We start from the raw sequence: 19429 nt of genomic DNA, 5'->3' as shown, positions 1-19429 counted from the left end.
GTGTCTAGGTTACTATGACATCATGTGCATCTCATATCTAAGATGGCTGCAAGTCTATGGTTTGTTAGGTACATACCGATCCTTGTTACTGTGACATCACATTGTCCCTGCCTTAACTCTGTTATCCTCACCTCACCTCTATAAGTCTTAACCAAAGTACAAGTATTTTTAATTAAAATATGCTTACAATGTTCTGAGTTCTTGGCAAACTTTGATGCATTGTTCCTTCTGATCCTACAAATGTTCAAATCACACGTGGGGATCGCCTGGACTGTTCCGTATGACACACATGACACACCGACAATGGGAGCAGAGTTGTGGATTGTTCTCTGATGATCATCATGCACAAGTTGGTGAATGGTTTCGATGTTTTCAGTGATGTTCTTCCACTCTTGAAGCACACATGATACTCAAAACTCTACAAACGACTCGTTGCAGCATTGCTGTAAACTTGCCGAATCATGTCAAACGTCTCTGTGGCAGATTTGCTCAGTTTCATGCAGATTTTCAGGTTTGCTGTTTGTTCAAACTTGCTGTCCATGATAAAATAACTGACGTGTTAACACACATGGTCAGAATAGCACCAGTCACACACATCCTCATGTACACAGGATGATGTCTTTTGGCCCCCTGACTTATGAAGGTAGGTGCTCCCTGTGACAGTGTGTGTAGCCTTGTGTTGCCATCTGGTGACGTTTTATGAAACTAGTCTCGAAACTTTTTAATACCACCTTATAAGCATTTATTTATACAGATGAAGAAGTGTATACATGATGTGATACCTGATCTCCCTTTTGTCCCCGTGGTCCCAGAGGCCCTGGAGAACCCTATAAGGTAAACAAGCACTAGAAATACTACATCTGTACAGAATAATGCCATAAATGTAATACTGTATGTGTGATTTAGCAAAACAAGCTGTTTAAATGATCCTATTTTATATTATAATTCTAAAAGATAAAAAAGGTATTTCAGTATATTAGAATATTTTCTATAAATAGTCATTTTTACATATGTACAATACAAAAATGTTTAACTTCTGAATAGTACGTATGTTAGTTTATGCACTCAGTAGTCGGTCAGGGCTACTTTAGCACGAATTGCTGCATCAATGTGACATGGCATGGCAAGGCGACGACGTATTGAAGACCAGGCCAAGGCCTTTAGCTCCTCTGTATTGTTGTGTGTGCAGGTGTTTCTCATCATCCTTTCGACAATAGCCCAATTTTTAAAAATATTTTTATTATAAATATTTCAATCATCATAATTGTTCTTGCAATCAATCACCATGTTTGCACACAGGCTTATAACCCATCATAATCATAATCCCAATAGTAAGCTAAACATGTTGACTGGATTCACATTCTTCTCCCACAGTGACACCAAAACTCGCTCTACAATTCAGAGTAACTTTGGATCTGATTATGTACCATGCATATAAAAAGAGATTTGTCTACATAGAGTGTAATTTAAAGAAGATTAAGTCTTTGTCATAGTCACACTGTCTTTTACAGCACAATGAAATTCTTTTCTGTCTCTGCAGCAGAGAAAATTAAGGGCCTTAATCAAGGGCCCTACTGTACACTCCTAGTTTGGTGCTGCTGGAGTTTGAGGCCCTGGTCATCTGATCAGTAACCCAGAGCTTTTTTTCCAATAAAAGCTTTTATCATAAAAACAGAAGATGATGATAAAGTAAAGCCCGTGTGTGTGTCTCTTACATTCCGTCCATGCTCTCCAGGATCACCCATGTCTCCCTTTTCTCCTGGTTGACCAGGCTGTCCAGGAGCACCCTGGAATAAAATATCAAACTCTATCAAGCTTAAGACTGTAACTGAGGAGTCTGGATATCTTCTACGTATATAAAGGAGGAATGGACTCACCCTCAGTCCCCGTTCTCCAGGCTTACCAGACAAGCCAGCCTCCCCCTGAGGGCACACAAAACAACAGGAAACATTTAACCATTTATAACCTCATCTCTCTGTCAACAAACATACAGTGTGTGTATATATCATTTAATTTATATCATTATGTAAATATAATAACTTAATCTATATAAAGTAGTAATTTATAATGTGGAATAAATGAAAGAAATAAGAACAAATATTTTTCTGCGACAGGCTGCAAAGTGCCTAAAGATTTCATTTAAATTTATAACAAAAAAAAACTGGTGGTTTACGTAACAGCCTCAGCAGCGACCTCATTTGCCCTCTCGTCTGTTCCAACCACTCAGCATCAGCATCAGCAGTATAACTAATCACCGGCCTGTTTCTCACTAGTTCACGCCTTAATTTAGATCTTTTCTTTTTGTTTGTTTGTATTTTTTTTTTTACTTGAATGACTAATAGGTCGCTGTGAAAATATCTCTACTCACATATAATTCAAGTGTAACTTAATCAATTAACCTTTTAAAGCAAATATATTAAAGATGCTTTAAGACTGCATTGGGAAACAATTTTGTGCATACAGTGCTTTGCATAATAATCTGCAAAACATTATTCATTTTTATCTCCTAATAATTTTGTTTTCATGACATGTAATCCTATATAAAGCCACTTTCCAGGTTTTAACAACTAAAAAAAATGTGGGAAAGGGGGTGTGAATACTTATGCACACCACCGTTTGCACACAGACTCACAAGCAGAAAAAAAATCTCACCGGAATGCCATCTTCTCCTCTGTCACCTTTTAGACCCTAAATTCAGTAAATAAATGAAGAATACAGAGCAGATGGTTAGTGTGTAAACTCTCGGAGAGCTGCGTGAGATGTCCATCAGCTTCAGTCAGATATTTGGGATTAGTGTCATAGAAATGGATAATAATTTATAAGTTCCCACTGACATGAGCGGTACAGTTTCTTCTCAGAAATAAGAATTCATCAGTATTAAAGATTATTAAATTGATCATTATAATATTTTAGAAAAGCTGATGGTCTCTGACATCTTTCCCTTTGGGTCCAGCCGGACCTGAAGGCCCCGGGTTTCCCGCCTCTCCTCTTTCTCCTGGGTCACCCTGGTTTCCCTGCAGTGTCACAAATCATATGATCAGTGTATGAACGTTCAGATGGAAAATACAGTAATAAAAGTTTACAAATTAGACAAAGCAAACCTTCGCGCCAGGTCTTCCAGCGAGTCCAGCAAGACCCTGTGAAGGTGTAATAACAATAATGAATCATTACAGTGCACATTATTCTATGTGCAGAGATTGATATCAAAGCATGGTGCACACCACATGACTTTATCCCATCATTTTGGCCTCACTGTTTTATGAAACATCCAGAGAAATCATTTTCTCAGACTTTGAGCACTAGATACTGCCAATATTTTCAAGCATGCTTGTTTTTTTGTTTTGTTTTTGTGACATTTGAAACTTCTCTGCAACAAAGCTCTGCTCAAAACAATGAAAAACAGTAAGGATAATAATGCTTCTGTAATATATATATATATATATATATATATATATATATATATATATATATATATATATATATATATAAAATTATTGGCATGTCATGCACAAACAGCTGTTAGAAAAAGCACGGATAAATACAAACAAGGCAGAATAGAAACACAGCTAATCAATATCACTCTTTCTGTTTGGACTGACAAAATCTGAGTGCATCAGGGATACTAAAAGCTGTGACCGATAGTCATCCAAGGAAGAAACACAGGGTTAACTGGTGAAGGGGTCATGGGTGGTCAAGGCTCATTGATGTACATGGGGTCCAATCCAATAGAAGAGCTACTGTAGCTCAAATTGAGGAAAATGTTATTGCTGTTTCTGATAGAAAGCTGTCAGGGCATCACAGTGGATCACAGTTTGTTACACAAGGCTGTGTAGATGCAGACCGATCAGGGTGTCCATGCTGACTTCTATGTGTGGCCATTTACATGAGCATCAGAACTGGACCACAGAGTAATGGATTAAGGCATCCGGGTCTGATAAATCATGTTTTTTTTTTGGCATCAGTTGGACGGCCGGGTGAATGTGCATCGCTTTCCTGGGGAAGAGACAGCAGCAGGATGCACTATGGGACGAAGATGAACCTGTGGACGAAGTGTGATGCTCTGGGAGATGTTCTGCTGGAAAACCTTGGGTCCTGCCAAGAAAGGATTAAAGGAGGGAGGATGGAAAGAAAGGGAAGGAAGAAATGTGCTCGCGCAGAACCAAAGGGTGGAATTCCAGTGTTTTTTTCAAAATCTCTGGGGTGCGTCATATCGCCCCACTTCGCGCATACCACTCTTTCCATCACGTACTTCCCAGACCTCGGATTAACCTCTGAAAGCCTTGCTTTTATAATGCGGAGCAGGGGTGTTTGTAGGATTTTCAGTTAAGGGCGCTCAGCCCCCATAGATGTTTAACACATTTGTCTTGTTCAGAATCAGTACTCAAATGAGTCTTTTTGATCACACACGCTATTTACCATATAAACCTTTTCCTATGTACAGGGACAATCAGAAAAATTTTACCAGAAAACAGCATATAACTTTAAACTTACATTAGTTAGCAATATAAACAACACACCTATGAGGCTGTACAATGGAATAAACTGTGTGGGAGCCAATAATATCAAACATTTATCTGTTAATTCAATCTTTGACAATAATGCTGCTTTTTGTTGGAAACTGGCAGACATACAAAATGTGAAAAATAGTGTCTGATGCAATGATTTTAATCAATGTTGGGAACACGGTGTTAATGTGCCTGAGAGGCTGCGCTTTCAGAGAACTGAACTGTAGAAATGAACAGAGAACTGGAGATGGAAGGGTTTTATAAATCACATGGGAGAAGGTCTCCAAATGAGCAGCAATTATATACATATAGGCTATACATATAGAATAGAACATCTTTTTTTTATGTGACTTGAAAAACCTTCCATCTAAAGTTCAATATAAATATTAAAACTTTGATCATCTTGTTATATAGTTTAATTTAGTGTTTTAGCTACATAAATAGGACAGTAGGTTCTCTATTCAACCCATTAAAATTTCATAATTTTCATATTTATTTAAATTCATTAATAGAGACAAACATTGTTTTAAGTTAATTAAACAAAACATCTTTTTAATATCATTCTTTTTTTGTTTCTAAGAATTAAAAAAGTAACTTTTTCTAAATCAAAGTGACAAAAACCCTACTCTAAGGCTAATAAATGTATTTTTAGGATTTGGGACATTATTTAATACAATACAATATTTATTACAAAAAAAAAAGATTTTTCTATCTCTGTAAATCACACTGCTATGCAGTTAAAAACGAGTGCACTGAATGATTATTTTTTTTCATAATTTATGGCATGATTGTTTTATAAAGTAGACTACAGGTTCATAGAGTGTGTATTAGGGCTTCATTTCCACTAGAGGAAACAGCTGATGTGATGAGGGTAGACACAGAGAAGATTTAACAGATTAATCCCTCATGAAATTTTGTAAACTGTATTTATGAGAAAGGACTGCACTAAAGCAGATATAACAATTTATCGAAACACACACCTCGCCTTAACCCTCCCTCTGTGATGGCGAATTAAAGACCATGCTGAAGGAGGGGGAGGAGCCGAAGCCTGCCGCCGCTTTCATATGAAATTTAAAAGCCCCCTAAAAATGGCCTAGCGACGCCCATGATGCGGAGCAAGCCAGAGATCCTATTAACGTTAATTATAAGGCTGCTAGCCTTGAAAAATAAATTTAAAATTAAACACTAACATTTAATCGTGTTAAAATCAAAATGACTAAATAAGGGCGACGTGACTTTCTTTAAATAAAATTCCTCTGCTGCACAGTCTAGTAATACTGACCCGATCACCTTGCTCCCCTTTAGGTCCAAGCAGACCAGGAAGTCCTATTCCAGGTGAACCCTAAACCAGAGTGACAAAAAAAAAAAAAACATTTGTGATTTTAACAAGAAAAACCCCGGTTCAACCAAAACTAGTCTTACTGTGTAACTTTAACTAATGAAACTAACAGATGTAGAATAATGAACAGTGATGTTTTGAGTTTGTTACATTAATAACCACTACAACATTACACACACTCACATACCTTTTCTCCTTTCTGTCCTGCCTCACCCTTTTCACCTGGAAGACCATCAGAACCTCGAGCTCCTTCCTGACCCTGAAAGATGAACAGAAATGAGAAACATTAACGCAAACAGAGGACTAGGGGTAAAAAAAATTTAAAAGGAAAGACAGGAAATGTGGTCTGGTAATGGCTTTGTTTTTAACCAAAAATCTTAAAATAAAAAGAAAGATTTTTTTTGTTAGGATTTCGTTGGATTTTATTTATAAAATTTTATAGAAGGCCGTAAGTCAAGATTTGTCAGACTGTACACACAACGCCCCTCGTACTTTTAGGGCTAGCTAAAAAACACCCAAACGTTACAGTCATGAGAGTCTAAAAATTAGACATAGATGTCATTTCCTATAGTCAGTATGCAAGCCGACAAATTTTTATACCTTGTCTCCTTTCCTTCCAAATGAACCTGAGCCCTGAAAACAAAACAATAGTGATCATCATCATTATCATCATACACAATATGCATAGTTTTTTTTTTTAAATCCATCCTTCCTTATAAGTAATGCATTCGAGCTTTAACTCACACCACCCGGTTCGCCTTTGGCTCCTTCAGCTCCCTGCACACAAACACACAGTAGAGATAAACACACTGCACGGCATTTCATCTGTATAAACTGCATTAATAATAATAATAATAATAATAATAAAGATCATCACCTTCTCCCCTGGAAGTCCATTGATACCTGGCAAACCCTGGAAACACATGAATGTACAATTTCACAGCCTGCATTTGACACACACACACACAACTAAAATACTAACTCTCTGAATTCGTACCCTGAGTCCTTGGGCTCCTTGGAGTCCTGGTCTACCCATATCACCCTAAACCATATAAACACGCAGAAAACATAGACATATACTCTTAAAAATAACATACGAAAAACATACATACTGTAAATAAAATATCAGAACTGTCTAAGTGATACACACTTTATCCCCTGCTAGGCCAGGTGGTCCTCTCTCACCCTGAGAAGAACACATGTAGAATACACATTTCCACTTTTAAAAACATTTTACATGAAACTTTGGCTGAGAATGATCAACAGATTATTATTTTAAAAAATTCATGAGGACATGCATTGTACGACCGTGTGTGTGCAAAAAACAAAAACAAGTGTGTCTGCATACTGTATCTCCTCTCACTGTGTCCAGTATAATGCACAACTCATAGTAAACCACATAAGAAACTCTGACTCACCCGGTCACCCTGTGGCCCGGGCTCTCCGGCCTGCCCGCGATCTCCCTACGCAGGAGAATCAGAAGTGTTTTTAAAACTTTTTATTTATTTTTTTTAAACAATACAATATGAAAATTGGCTAATTTGCCTTGAACAGATTTTATCACCTTGCTTCCGATTTCACCAGGAGGACCTCTCGGACCCTAGGACACACAACATGAGTAATAATGCAGCTTTTACTAAGGGTAAAGATGGTAAGAAATTTAAAGCACTCTTTATGTATTTTATGTGGTGTAGATGAGTGTACAGTATGTGTGTGATTTAAAACTGCATTTCTGAAATACACTATCTATTCAACCAAGTTCGATTTGATTTCACTAACTGTTACAGTGTTGTAAGTTATCGATCAAATCCCACCAAGTGATATACAGTGATATCATTATAAAGACTTTATTTTTAAAACTTGTCCTATACACGTATAACTAAGTGGTGCCATGGCTCACTACGTATATTAACTGAAGCAGTATACGGATTTAATCCATTCCAGAGGCGAGTTCTTATGGTGAAATTTTGTATTGTGAAGCGTATTTTCCCATAGGGAATAATGTAAATGCAAATAATTCGTCCCAAACAACCAAAAATATTGACAATATTACTAATTTCCAATAATAATCATATTTTTGCATTTCAAAACATAAAAAACATGTAAATGTGGTAAAATATTAAATAAATGGGCATTAAACCTCACTTAACCTTAATTTATGATTCCTTTTGGCACTGGCTGGTATAAAAACACCAAATTCTTGCATAATTTCAGTTCATAACAAAGATTTGTGATGCGGGGCGTGCGTATGCTGAGGTCCCACTGTAATTACATACTTAAAAACAAATGTGCAATAAATCATAAATCTGTGTGAGAACATTTATTATCATTTGTGCTTGATGTGTGTGTTTGTATAGGTGTGTGTTTGTGCTGACAAACCCGATCACCCGGCTCTCCTTGCAACCCTGGGACTCCTGGACTGCCCTTTATACCCTCTCCCTGAAATATGAAGTAAACAATCTAAATATATACACACAGCATTTCTAATGCTAAGAAACACATGTATGGATATAAAACATACACACTGTGTGACACACATCTCTCTCAAAAATGTTAATCTATGAAGACTGGTGCAAAATGCAACATAATACATAAAGAGATAATTGCTGGAATGTTCCTGAGCTTGAAGTAAGGAAATAAAACACTCTGGGGGTCAGGAGGTTATGAGACAATTGATAACGACGGTGTGGTGTGGTGTGAAGTGGTCCTAAGTGTGAAGGGGTGTGGTGTAAAGTGGTCCTAAGTGTGAAGGGGTGTCATACTTGTACTCTCACTTCAATCACAGTGACACTAAACAATCATGGCAGTCTGTGAACACACATGAAATGCACTTTCCTCGCGTCCTTTTCCGCTTGTGTGAGCTCACACAACCATGACCTCATTCACACAGCCGGTTCAAGGAGGAATGATCGTGCTGTCGCCACTCCTTTCTGTTCTCTCTAAAAAGAACTGAGGAGGATTTGGGGATCGGGCTAGTGGCCGGGTGAGAGGGGATCTGTGTGGAATGGGAGACCGCCCTCGTCGTGGAACGGGAATCTGACGTTTTTAAGACATGTGATGTGTGCCACGCTCCATTAGGAGGTTTGACTACAGCAAACCGTTAGCATCTAACACACTGGCTTGTCTGTGGGTCCGGACCAAGCGGGAGGGCCTTTGGCTGAAGATGAACCTTGGGTGCTTATGATCCGGTCGCCAGCCTACTGGGGTTCAGGGTTAATCAACTGACCCGGCGCTGGTGTTAGCGTTCTGGCTGATAACCTAGCAGAATGAGTCATATAAACCTAGCATTATAGTATATTAAATCAACACCTTCTGACCAATCAGAATTCAGAACTGACCAACTCTGGTGACGTAAATAACATTGTGTCTGTCAATACAAACAAACAAACAAATAAATAAACGAACACCACATAAGCAGTGAACTCACAGGATCTCCTTTGGCTCCCTTCTGTCCTGTTAACCCGGTCGAGCCCTGAGGTCCCACAGGTCCTAGACGTCCCTACAGAAAAATACACACACAACCTTAATTAAACATAAAGAAAAATAAAAATGTAAAAAAAAAAACTAACTGTAACCCCCCCCCCCCTTGTCTGAGTGACGTCAAATCACCATGAAGAGGAAATGCCACAGCACTTACTGTATTCACTTCAAATGTAATTAACTGTTTAGACAGAGAGCCTCATGGACCAGTTCAATGTGGAAGCAGTCCAACACATGGCCACTGGGAGTCGGTTTTAAAAGTGTTTATTTATATAAATAGCAAACCTGAAAGTGGCCTAAACCTCATGAGCAGCTGGTCATGGCCTTTGTTTGAGTTGTAATAAAGAACTACTGTATGTCCTAAAGACTGGGAGAATAGACTGTTCATTATCACTGAAACACACACATACACATACACACACACACGTACACATTGCAGTATCAAATAAATTTTAAAATGCCAAACTTACCGGTTCACCTTTCTCTCCTCTAACCGCTACCCCGTTGCCCCCTCCGGGACTGCCCTGTCCATCAGCACACAAACAAGGATCAGTCTCGGCTCAAACATGTCCCTACAATACCCGTATAATCATTATTTATTATTACTCACTGGTTCCCCACGACTTCCTTTCTCACCCTACGAGAGAGAGAGAGAGAGACAGAGACAGTTATATTAAACATATGATTTATTCCCTGTAAGACACAGACAAGAAGTTAATCATTCTAAAAATCTGCCGAAGAGGAAAAGTGTGGTTAGGTTTTTGCGTCAGCGAGAACTCGCGCCGGCCATCGACAGCGGGAGAAGCGCCGTCACGAGGGAGCGTGCAGGAGCGCTGCCTCCGCGTGCTCAGTTCTGCCACTCCGCGCACCAACACTTATCGTCAGCTGTGTGCCCGCATGCCAGTGTGGCACAGCCCCCGGAACTGCACATGCACAACCTTTATCTCTTTCTTTCCATCCTCCCTTCTTCAACACTTTCCTTCCCCATTTTACCTAAATAAATTACCCATTTCCCGTAAGACCTCGCCTTGTGTCCGTGCTTTAAGGTGCCGCCCGTGCAACATGGGTCGAACCCGTTACAGATCATAACAGTCTACTGCATTTCATTCTTATAATAACGCACAAACACAAGCGGGGCTGAATGACCAACATCAGCTGACGCAGTAGAACGTCCTGACAATGTTATAATTTTATGGTCATTTATTTCAGTTTATAAATCTACTATAAATTTAAAGAACACAAGATATAAGATGACACAAAACCCTACACGCGTCTTTTCTAATTACACGTGATAAAATCCAAAGGCTCACTGTGTTAACCTTTATTTTGTTTAAATTTGATCCTAATAAGATTTAATTTAATTTGAATTCTACATTTGTATCGTCATTTTAGTTCTGTGATTATTAATTTGTTTAACTACAATGTTTTACTTGATTTTATCTGCTACTACGTGCAGTTCTACAGGAGCGTGTCTTATTAATCCAGCAGAGAATGAACTAAGGCATGAGGTTATATATCGCCACTCAGCGGTAAAAGCCAGCAAACGCACAAAGCCGAATGCTACCGCCGAACGCGGCGACGGTAGAACCTACATTCCGATTAAGTAACCGCTGTACATTATTATTATTATTATTAGGCGTCCAAGATGATTTCTAAATATTGCTGCATCTATTCTATACTATTTCTCAGCAACGGTACACTACAGATTCTACACTACAGTTCTAGATAATAAATAAACAATGTATCATATATATATATATATATATATATATATATATATATATATATATATATACAGAATATTCTACATTACGTTCACCTTTATCGAGATCCCAGGTGGTCCAGGAGGTCCAGGACGGCCATCGCTACCCGAGAGTCCCGGGACCCCTCCCTCGCCCTTTGCCCCGTCTACACCTGGTCTTCCTGGTGTACCCTGCAAACAGTAAAAAGGGCTTCACAAAATTTTTTTTTTGCGTGTGGGTGTGTATTTAAATGTTGAATAATTTCTACCCAAAATTTTTTTTGGGACAAATAGTGTACATAATGAATTAAAATAAATAGTTGTTGCCGAGCTTCAGTGTAACTCTGAGCTCCTTACGTGTAGCCCGGGCAGACCCGGCTCGCCTTTGCGTCCTGGCGTGACTCCGATGACAGATCCAGGTTCCCCCTGTAACAGAGAACGTTTCTCTTTAGCGCAGTGACAGACGCATGGCTCCACCCTCTTATCTGCGCTGCCGGGACCCCATTACAAGCCGAGGGTGACTCTCACTACATCAGGGTGATGTTTAAACCCCGGTGTCTGGGACACACAGATAGAGCACGCACTGTATCTGTACAGTATCTCTAACTCAACAACACATACCCAGAGTCCCAGAACCCTGAGCACTGCACATCATCTCACGTCACCTGTGTGAAAGTGAAACTCTTACCCGATCACCTTTCTGTCCCTTTGGTCCAGATAAACCAGCACTTCCAGGTTCTCCCTAAAGAAACAGATAAAGTATTAAACATCTGTGTGTGTGTGTGTGTGTGTGTGTGTGTGTGTGTGTGTGTGTGTGTTTACTCACAGGGTCTCCTCTCACACCAGGTAACCCCTGCGCACCCTAAATAAAAATAATCCATATAATAAAACAAAATTTTGTTTTAATAGTGTTTTTTCAGTTAAAAAAACAACACAAAATATTAAAGAGTCAAAAACAAATAAATAGATGAAGTCATACAGAAGCAGACATACAGAACAACAGAGTACAAAACCAGAATAGACAGACATGCGGAAAGAGACATCCAGGAAACAGACAAAAAGACAGACATACTGTAGGTACCAATAAGTAAACATGCAGATGGACACAAGAAGAAAGAGAGAGAACAAAAGACAGACAGACAGACAGACAGACAGACAGACAGACAAGCAAGCAGACAATAAGACAAATAGATAGCCTGGGAAAAGATAGCCAGGGACACATACAGACCAAAAAGGCAGAGAACTGCAGGAAGAAAGACAGAAAGACAGACAGACAGATAGGGAGGCAAGACAAAAAGAGAGACAGACAGCCATAACATTAAAAGCACAGACAGGTGAAGTGAGTAACAGTGTTTATGTCCTTATATAGACCTGGAAGCAGGAAAAATTGGCAAGTATAAGGATTTGAGAGACCTTAACAAGGGCCACACTGTGATGGCTAAAAAGCTGGGTTCAAGCATCGGCTGGGTTCGAGCTTCTGGAATTTTTGTGGTATGCACAAAAGGTCCAAGGAAGGACAACCGGTGGACAGGTGACAGAGTCATTGTGGTTCAAGTCTAGACTTTATCAAGGCCACACTGTATGCAAATGAGTCAAGACGCAGCCTAACGTAGTGTCGTGCCGGATTTCAGCGGTCACGGAGTGGAAAGATGTTGAAGAAGCTGTAGCGTTTTTTCAGTTACAACAAGCACAGCGATGAGTCCACTTTAAGTCTTACTTTAGGTTAAACGTTTTTGAGAATTAGACCATCCAGCTGAGATAAATGTTATGTCCTTGATTGATAAAATCTGGATTAAGGATATTTTATTTTATTTTGTTTTATTTAAACCATGTGCTTTCTCAACATTTCAAAATTTTAATTTGAGGGGGCAAGACATTTATTTGAGGGGCGCTGCACTTCTAGCCCTGATCAGCCCCTCGCCAGGGTACTCACAGGAGGTCCTGCTACCCCAGGGGTTCCTGAGCGACCGGGAATGCCTGGATTCCCCTGCAGTCCTGGAAAACCCTGTCACAAACAAACAAACAAACAAAAATAAATTAATTAATTAACATGCAATGGTTTTAATAGACAGATATTTAAAACAGCTGATTTAGTAAAGGGTAGTTTTATAAATATAGCTCAATCATAAAGAAAGTCTTTATATTAGATTCCCCTCTAATGTATAACTCACATAAAATAAGTCATATATTATTATTATTATTATTATTATTATTATTATTATTATTACTGCACTCACAATGATCGTCATCATTCTTAGTGAATGCAAAGAAATCTGTTCTGCCTCTGCAGTGTTTTGGTTTCTCCTCTTTTCTGCATTTAAATCTGCTATATTCAGTTTATTATATGACATTATTACTGTATGTAAACAATTATTGTTTCAGCATGTTGTCATGTTTGTTTCTGTTTTTATTTCATTCAGTGTTTTTGAGGAACTAGCTGAAGGGGAAGAAATGAGAAATGCGGCTTTTATCGCTGAACTCTTACAATTACAAGGACTAAAACTAAATAAACAAATAAACAGAACAGAAAATCCATCATCATAGTTGCAACAATGTAAAAAAAAAAGTTAACTTGTACACCACAAGATGGCGCACTTGTAGTTATTGTAGTCATAGGGGCAGATATTAGACACTATCTTCAGAGAGAAAAAAAATTATTCTGTGCTTCAATAAATTGTTTAACATAAGTAACTAACATGTTGGGATTGTGACACTAAAACTGTTTGATAAATAAATGAATAAAATGAAAATACAGATTCTTACACTTTCTCCCTTTTCTCCTCTTAATGACGGTCCTGGAGGACCAGTGGGTCCCTCGGGTCCCCTGGGGCCCTCACGCCCAGGTGTGCCATCACGACCCTGACGTGCACAAACATTAATTATTCACATGGGGAGGAAATCATAAAACAACATCACTAAAGCATCTTTCTGAAACTTGCAGAAAATAAATGAATAATAATAAAAATAATTATCTGTGATTGACTCACAGGTTCTCCTTTCCTCCCAGGAACACCGTCACTTCCTCTCTCACCCTGAACACAAATTCAATAACATTATTCATAGAATAGATTGAATATGTCTTTGAACAATTGTAACAAAGTTACATAAAATTAAGTTAATCAACCATTAAAATGAGAAAAATCAGAGCACAATTTCTAATACAGTTTCCTAATAGAGATTTTACATTCAACAGTCTCAGAATGATGCAATAAAGAAAAAACCAATCCCTGATGGAGAGGGAATCTGGAGGGAATATTCCTCTGATGAGAGCGCTCAACAGGAAAGTGGCCAGGATGTTACCAGCTGACAGAAAGGTGACAGTATTGTGGTGCCTCTGCATTTAAACCTTAAAAATTTTTGCCTTAAGAAGTGAAATTTTGCAAGAAAGTTGCCTCAGCATATGGAGCGAATGAACCAAGCTGGAACTAATCACAATTTGTCTAAGTTGTGTGTTCATCTGGTGTTATGTGTTTAAAACTTCTTTGCACTTTTTGCATTTTGTACAAGATGTTTTGAAGATATAGCACCATCTTGGCACGGATGGTAGCAAGAAGAAAAGGAATCCAGTTTGGTTTTTAAAGCATCCGGTGGCAAGAGGAATCATAAATTAAGGTTAAGTGATGTTTAATGTCTATTTATTTCCTATTTTACTCAATTTACATGTTCATTCTTCTAAAAGTTTTTATTGTTTTTATTTACAAAAATATGATTATAGTGTTGGAAATTGGTAATATTGGTAATATTTTAGGTTGGCTGGAACAGATTATCCACATTAACATTCTTTCTTATGGGACAATGTGTTTTGCAATACAAGCAGATTAAATTTGTATGTCAAGGTACTGCTGTACCACTTTGTGCAACCATGGTGAGCAGAAAACTAACTCTGAACATACAGTACAACACTTTAAATCTTGAGGTGTATACGCGAAAACAACAGAGACCATATTGTGTTTCACCTTTGTCAGCCAAGAACATAAAGCTGAGGCTAGCCTCACTATTGTGACTACAAGTTAATTAATTAAGTTAATTAAAACTGGCCAACCTAAGCCTGGTTTGATGCATCTTGATTTCTGCCAAGGAAAAACTCCCAAAATTTGGTGCCAACACGAGGAACCCTCCACCAACGTTCCTTATGTCAACAGTCCAGGCTGGTGGAGGTGGTGTGATGGTGTGGAGAATGTTCTCCTGAGACACTTTATGTTCATTAATAGCAATCAATTACTGCTCGAGTATTGCTGTGGCCACGTGCATCCATCTTCTACTGGCTACTTCAAGGATCATAACCACGTCACAAAGCGAGTGCCTTCTCAAACATGAGGTTTCATAAACATGGCAATGCTCTTCAGTGGCCTTCAAGTTCCCGGGATCTGAATTCAGTAGAATCTTTTGCATTTGAAAAAAAAACGAGAGATTTTTGTAGCCTAAATGTGCATCTTATGAATTTGCAGGAATTTCTAAAAAAAAAAAAAAAAAAAAAAAAAAGCTGTGCCGCCAATTCTCAAAGTAATGTTTGAAACACCTCGTGAATCAACTGATGCTGTCCTGAAATTAAAGGCAGGCACAGTGTTTCTAATAAAGTGTCAGGTGAGAGTATAGCTGATAAATAAACAGCAGTAATGTTATTACACCGTACCTTCTGCCCAAGTTCTCCTTTCTGACCCTATATAAAAAAAGAAATGATCAATTATGACTACAGGATAGAAACAACACAGGAAATTCTCTCTCTCTCTCTGTGTATAATGACTTACCTGTGGGCACTGAACTGTACACCCTTCTGTTGTTCCAGGATCCTATTACAAAACACAGAGAAAAAAAAATAATGTTTAAATCAAACAAACCTGCACTGTCTCCTGTACTTTTTATGTGTGCTTTTGAATGCATCATCTGGACGCAGTGCATCATGGGATTTCAAGTATCCATTCTTTAGGGGATGTTTATAAAATTGAAAATAGTATCTAAGCAGTAAATAGTTTAGACACATCAAATGAGAGAGAGAGAGAGAGAGAGAGAGAGAGAGAGAGAGAGAGAGAGTTTGAAACCGTAAGGGATCTAACGTACAACAGCTCCTCTGGCGAACCCACAAAGCAGGTCTGCGAGTTCAGGGTGGAGTCTGTAGAGATCATCTGCGTCCCGAGCCTGCAGGAGATTCTGAGGGCTGCGGTTTGTAACCGCCAACAGCAGCTCCTCCGAGTTTACGCGCCCGACTCCGACAGCCAGCACCACCACACCTGAGACACAAGAGCGTACCTGACCACTGAACAGGAGAGTAACGAGCACATTGGATCAAAGTATACATTTAAAATTAAGATCTCCAAAAGGATACATTATTGTATAAGACAGAAATATTACTTATTGGTCCAAAAACGCTGTGAAACTTAAGATCACAAAACTCTGGATTTCTGGTAGTTCATTATCTGCCCTCTGCACCTTCTGACTCATCCCTGTGCTGAAATGGACTCCATGTTAACTCAGACAACTTCTAAACTTCCAGTCTCCTTACACACAGTATGAGTGCAGATCAATCCCTGCTATCCGTTATCACCCAAATGAGGATGGGTTTCCTGTTGAGTCTGGTTCCTCTCGAGGTTTCTTCTTATTGCCATCTCAGGGAGTTTTTCCTTGCCACCATCACCCTTGTCTTGCTCATCAAGGACAATCAGATCATTATGATCTATACACATTTTTATCGCTCCTACACATTTCCATAATTTTTCTTTCATCATTTTGTGAAGCTGCTTTGAGACAATGAACATTGTTAAAAGGGCCATATAAATAAAAATAAATTAAAGAAATCTAATTTCCTTCAGAGGCCTGTACATGGGCATTTGACCCTTCTGGAATAGCGACTTTGTGACTCACCAGAATCTCTGAGGTCAGCCGCAGCACGCCGAATATCATCTTCAGATTTCCTATCAGCGATGATGACGACCACGCCCGGTACGCGAGGCCTTCGACCGGCTCTCTGGCTCAAAAAATACTGCTGTGTGAACGTCAAGGCCTGACCTAAACACACACAAAGAGAAAAAATGATATTCATTTACAAAGTTCAGGCAATGAAATCAGGGTTAAACAAACATCATAAAAATGCAAATGCGAGTGTAATGGATTTTCCCTATTTGTTTTTAATTAGTTTTCTCTCTCTCACACACACACACACACACACATACACACACACCTATATTAGTTCCTGGTCTCTCAGTAAATGGGATGGATTGAATGTCCCTCTGAAGGGTTTCACTGTTGCTATGCCTACTGAGGAGGAACTGCACTTTGGGTTCTGCGCCGTAGACCACTACCGCCATCTAGAGGAGGAAAGCAGCAAACACAGCAGCATGTTTAGTAGCCATTTTACCACTCGGGTGTCAAATCCTTATAACACACAGTATGGTAAATGTAAAAGTTTAAAATGCAGTTTTAGAGGGTGAAGATTAGCACTTAATTGTGTGTGTGTGTGTGTGTGTGTGGCGTCATATAAACCTTAGGAGGTGATAAGTATGAGAAGCCAAAACAGAATTTGAATCTGACTCTGGATCTGAATGTCATCCTGACTTCCCTGACTTGTACAGTGCACATACTCATAAGGGCATTGGTAGGTTTCTCGCCTGTCATGCAGAAGGCCCGAGTTCACATCCCACCAAATGCCCAAACCATACCCACTGGATTCAGTGCTGGTCCCAAGCCCGGATAAAATGGGAGGGTTGTGTCAGGAAGGGCATCCGGCATAAAACCCGTGTGTGGCAACCCCTCGATCGAAGCAAAATGTTTGCTTAATAGGCAACAACCTGTTTACACCCTGTTAGACCCACCTGTGAGTCCTGAGGTCCGATGGAGGTGAGAGATCCAGCGACGCTAGAAAGCAGGCTTAAAACAGGTTCCTCCAGCGCCGTGCGATCCCGAGTGGCTGGGACCAGGAACACCACATCTAATCGCCCGTTCACACACACTGAGAGAGACAGAAAATAACACGTGGCTCACTTATCAACTCTTAAACACGTTACACAAGTACATCTCCAATATAAAAAGCAGGCAAGAGGCATTTTGGTTACTAAAACATCTGTCCCAGTGCTGTTACCATCTATTATCAGCACTCAAGGAATGCATTAATCTGGTATTTTAGTTTAAAGTGGGCTAAAACTAAAAAGTTAACCGGACAAAAACAATTTTAGTAGTCTGTGTCCCGCGGACAATCATTCCTTAAACACACGTCCATCATCTGTCTTAACAGTAACTCCATAGTGACAGTTGACACTAGAATAAAACTGTGCCACCTGTGCGCTCCTCCACATCAGCCTCGGGCCCGGGGTAATCATAGAAGACGGGCTGCACGGTGAACCGGTACCGACGCCCCAGTCTCAGATTCGTCACACGGAACGAGCTCGTCGTATCAGGCAGAGTGAGGGACTGGACGCCGCCGGGGTCTGAAACCAAAACACACTCCTTAAACACGAACTCACAAACACAAGTTAAACTGCCTCAAAATTCTCCATGTCGCACCTCTTTCATCCTGCCAGCGCAGTATGTATCCGGTGGCACCTCGTAACGGGTTCCACGCCAACTGTACAGAATCCTGGGTAACATCGACCGCCCTAAAGTCTGTCACAGACTGCTGTGCAGCTGAGAGAGTACACACACACACACACACACACACACACAGACACAGGTTTAATCATTTAAACACAGGAAGTGAGTAAGATGAAAGGTGTGTGTGTGTGTGTGTGTGTGTGTGTGTGTGTGTGTGTGTGTGTGTGTGATCACTCAGTACCAGTGGACTGTATGATGGTGACAGGTTGACCTTCTCTGCCACGCAGCATAGCAGCCAGTCGGATGGTGTAACTCAGGCCAGGACGGAGTCCTTCCAATGTGTATGAGGTCGCGTCCCGATTGATCAGTCGACTCGATTCAGTTTCCCCTGAAACGCATGAGCACTTTAAGGAAGAATCCACATACAAATAAATAGAGACACTCTGTTAAACACAACGATCGAGCTTTATCATGTGTACTTTACAAATATTTCTCTAATTACGTACGGGTAAACCTGCATGCTAAAGAAACAACAGTATGTAACTATGTTGTCTATTTAATATTAAACAAGAAAATAACTTTTGCTGTTTTAAAGATTATTTTATTGGTATTTAACAATATTAAATCTAGCATAAATTCAACATTTACCAACATGTTAGGGAACGAGTATATAAACTTTAATCTAGAACATGTGTTATATTTCTTGTATTATATCTTTCACATGATTTTGATTTAAAAAAATCTCCTTAAATTAAAACGAGATTTTTTATTTTAGATCAATTTTTTAAATAAAATTAAAAATTTAAAAACAGCAATAATGCTGTTATGGACCTGATGTCACGT

At 39.3% G+C, this 19429-nt stretch overlaps 1 protein-coding gene across 1 annotated transcript in view; it reads right to left on the bottom strand.

Moving 5' to 3' along the window:
• The window catches only part of col7a1 (collagen, type VII, alpha 1), a 94352-nt gene that overhangs the window by 42809 nt on the left and 32114 nt on the right, over nucleotides 1-19429 (bottom strand). The window contains exons 23-57 of the mRNA XM_053498170.1: nucleotides 18828-18974; nucleotides 18560-18679; nucleotides 18334-18483; nucleotides 17872-18008; nucleotides 17241-17367; nucleotides 16925-17068; nucleotides 16124-16293; nucleotides 15814-15855; nucleotides 15699-15725; nucleotides 14053-14097; nucleotides 13829-13924; nucleotides 12999-13070; nucleotides 11892-11927; nucleotides 11754-11807; nucleotides 11423-11491; nucleotides 11144-11257; nucleotides 9935-9961; nucleotides 9795-9848; nucleotides 9272-9343; nucleotides 8224-8283; nucleotides 7409-7444; nucleotides 7263-7307; nucleotides 6995-7030; nucleotides 6842-6886; nucleotides 6722-6757; nucleotides 6589-6621; nucleotides 6445-6477; nucleotides 6032-6103; nucleotides 5788-5847; nucleotides 3102-3137; nucleotides 2934-3014; nucleotides 2653-2688; nucleotides 1878-1922; nucleotides 1716-1787; nucleotides 783-827 (exon numbers count right to left, since the gene is read on the bottom strand). Of these exons, the coding sequence (XP_053354145.1) occupies nucleotides 783-827; nucleotides 1716-1787; nucleotides 1878-1922; nucleotides 2653-2688; nucleotides 2934-3014; nucleotides 3102-3137; nucleotides 5788-5847; nucleotides 6032-6103; nucleotides 6445-6477; nucleotides 6589-6621; nucleotides 6722-6757; nucleotides 6842-6886; nucleotides 6995-7030; nucleotides 7263-7307; nucleotides 7409-7444; nucleotides 8224-8283; nucleotides 9272-9343; nucleotides 9795-9848; nucleotides 9935-9961; nucleotides 11144-11257; nucleotides 11423-11491; nucleotides 11754-11807; nucleotides 11892-11927; nucleotides 12999-13070; nucleotides 13829-13924; nucleotides 14053-14097; nucleotides 15699-15725; nucleotides 15814-15855; nucleotides 16124-16293; nucleotides 16925-17068; nucleotides 17241-17367; nucleotides 17872-18008; nucleotides 18334-18483; nucleotides 18560-18679; nucleotides 18828-18974 (2474 nt within the window). The remainder of the gene's footprint in view (nucleotides 1-782; nucleotides 828-1715; nucleotides 1788-1877; nucleotides 1923-2652; nucleotides 2689-2933; nucleotides 3015-3101; nucleotides 3138-5787; nucleotides 5848-6031; nucleotides 6104-6444; nucleotides 6478-6588; nucleotides 6622-6721; nucleotides 6758-6841; nucleotides 6887-6994; nucleotides 7031-7262; nucleotides 7308-7408; nucleotides 7445-8223; nucleotides 8284-9271; nucleotides 9344-9794; nucleotides 9849-9934; nucleotides 9962-11143; nucleotides 11258-11422; nucleotides 11492-11753; nucleotides 11808-11891; nucleotides 11928-12998; nucleotides 13071-13828; nucleotides 13925-14052; nucleotides 14098-15698; nucleotides 15726-15813; nucleotides 15856-16123; nucleotides 16294-16924; nucleotides 17069-17240; nucleotides 17368-17871; nucleotides 18009-18333; nucleotides 18484-18559; nucleotides 18680-18827; nucleotides 18975-19429) is intronic.

This window comes from Clarias gariepinus, chromosome 6, assembly GCF_024256425.1.
Source record: "Clarias gariepinus isolate MV-2021 ecotype Netherlands chromosome 6, CGAR_prim_01v2, whole genome shotgun sequence".
In the NCBI taxonomy this organism is placed as follows: Eukaryota; Metazoa; Chordata; class Actinopteri; order Siluriformes; family Clariidae; genus Clarias; species Clarias gariepinus.
Note: the sequence above shows the minus strand (reverse complement) of the source record. Positions and strands in the feature narration are given on the sequence as shown.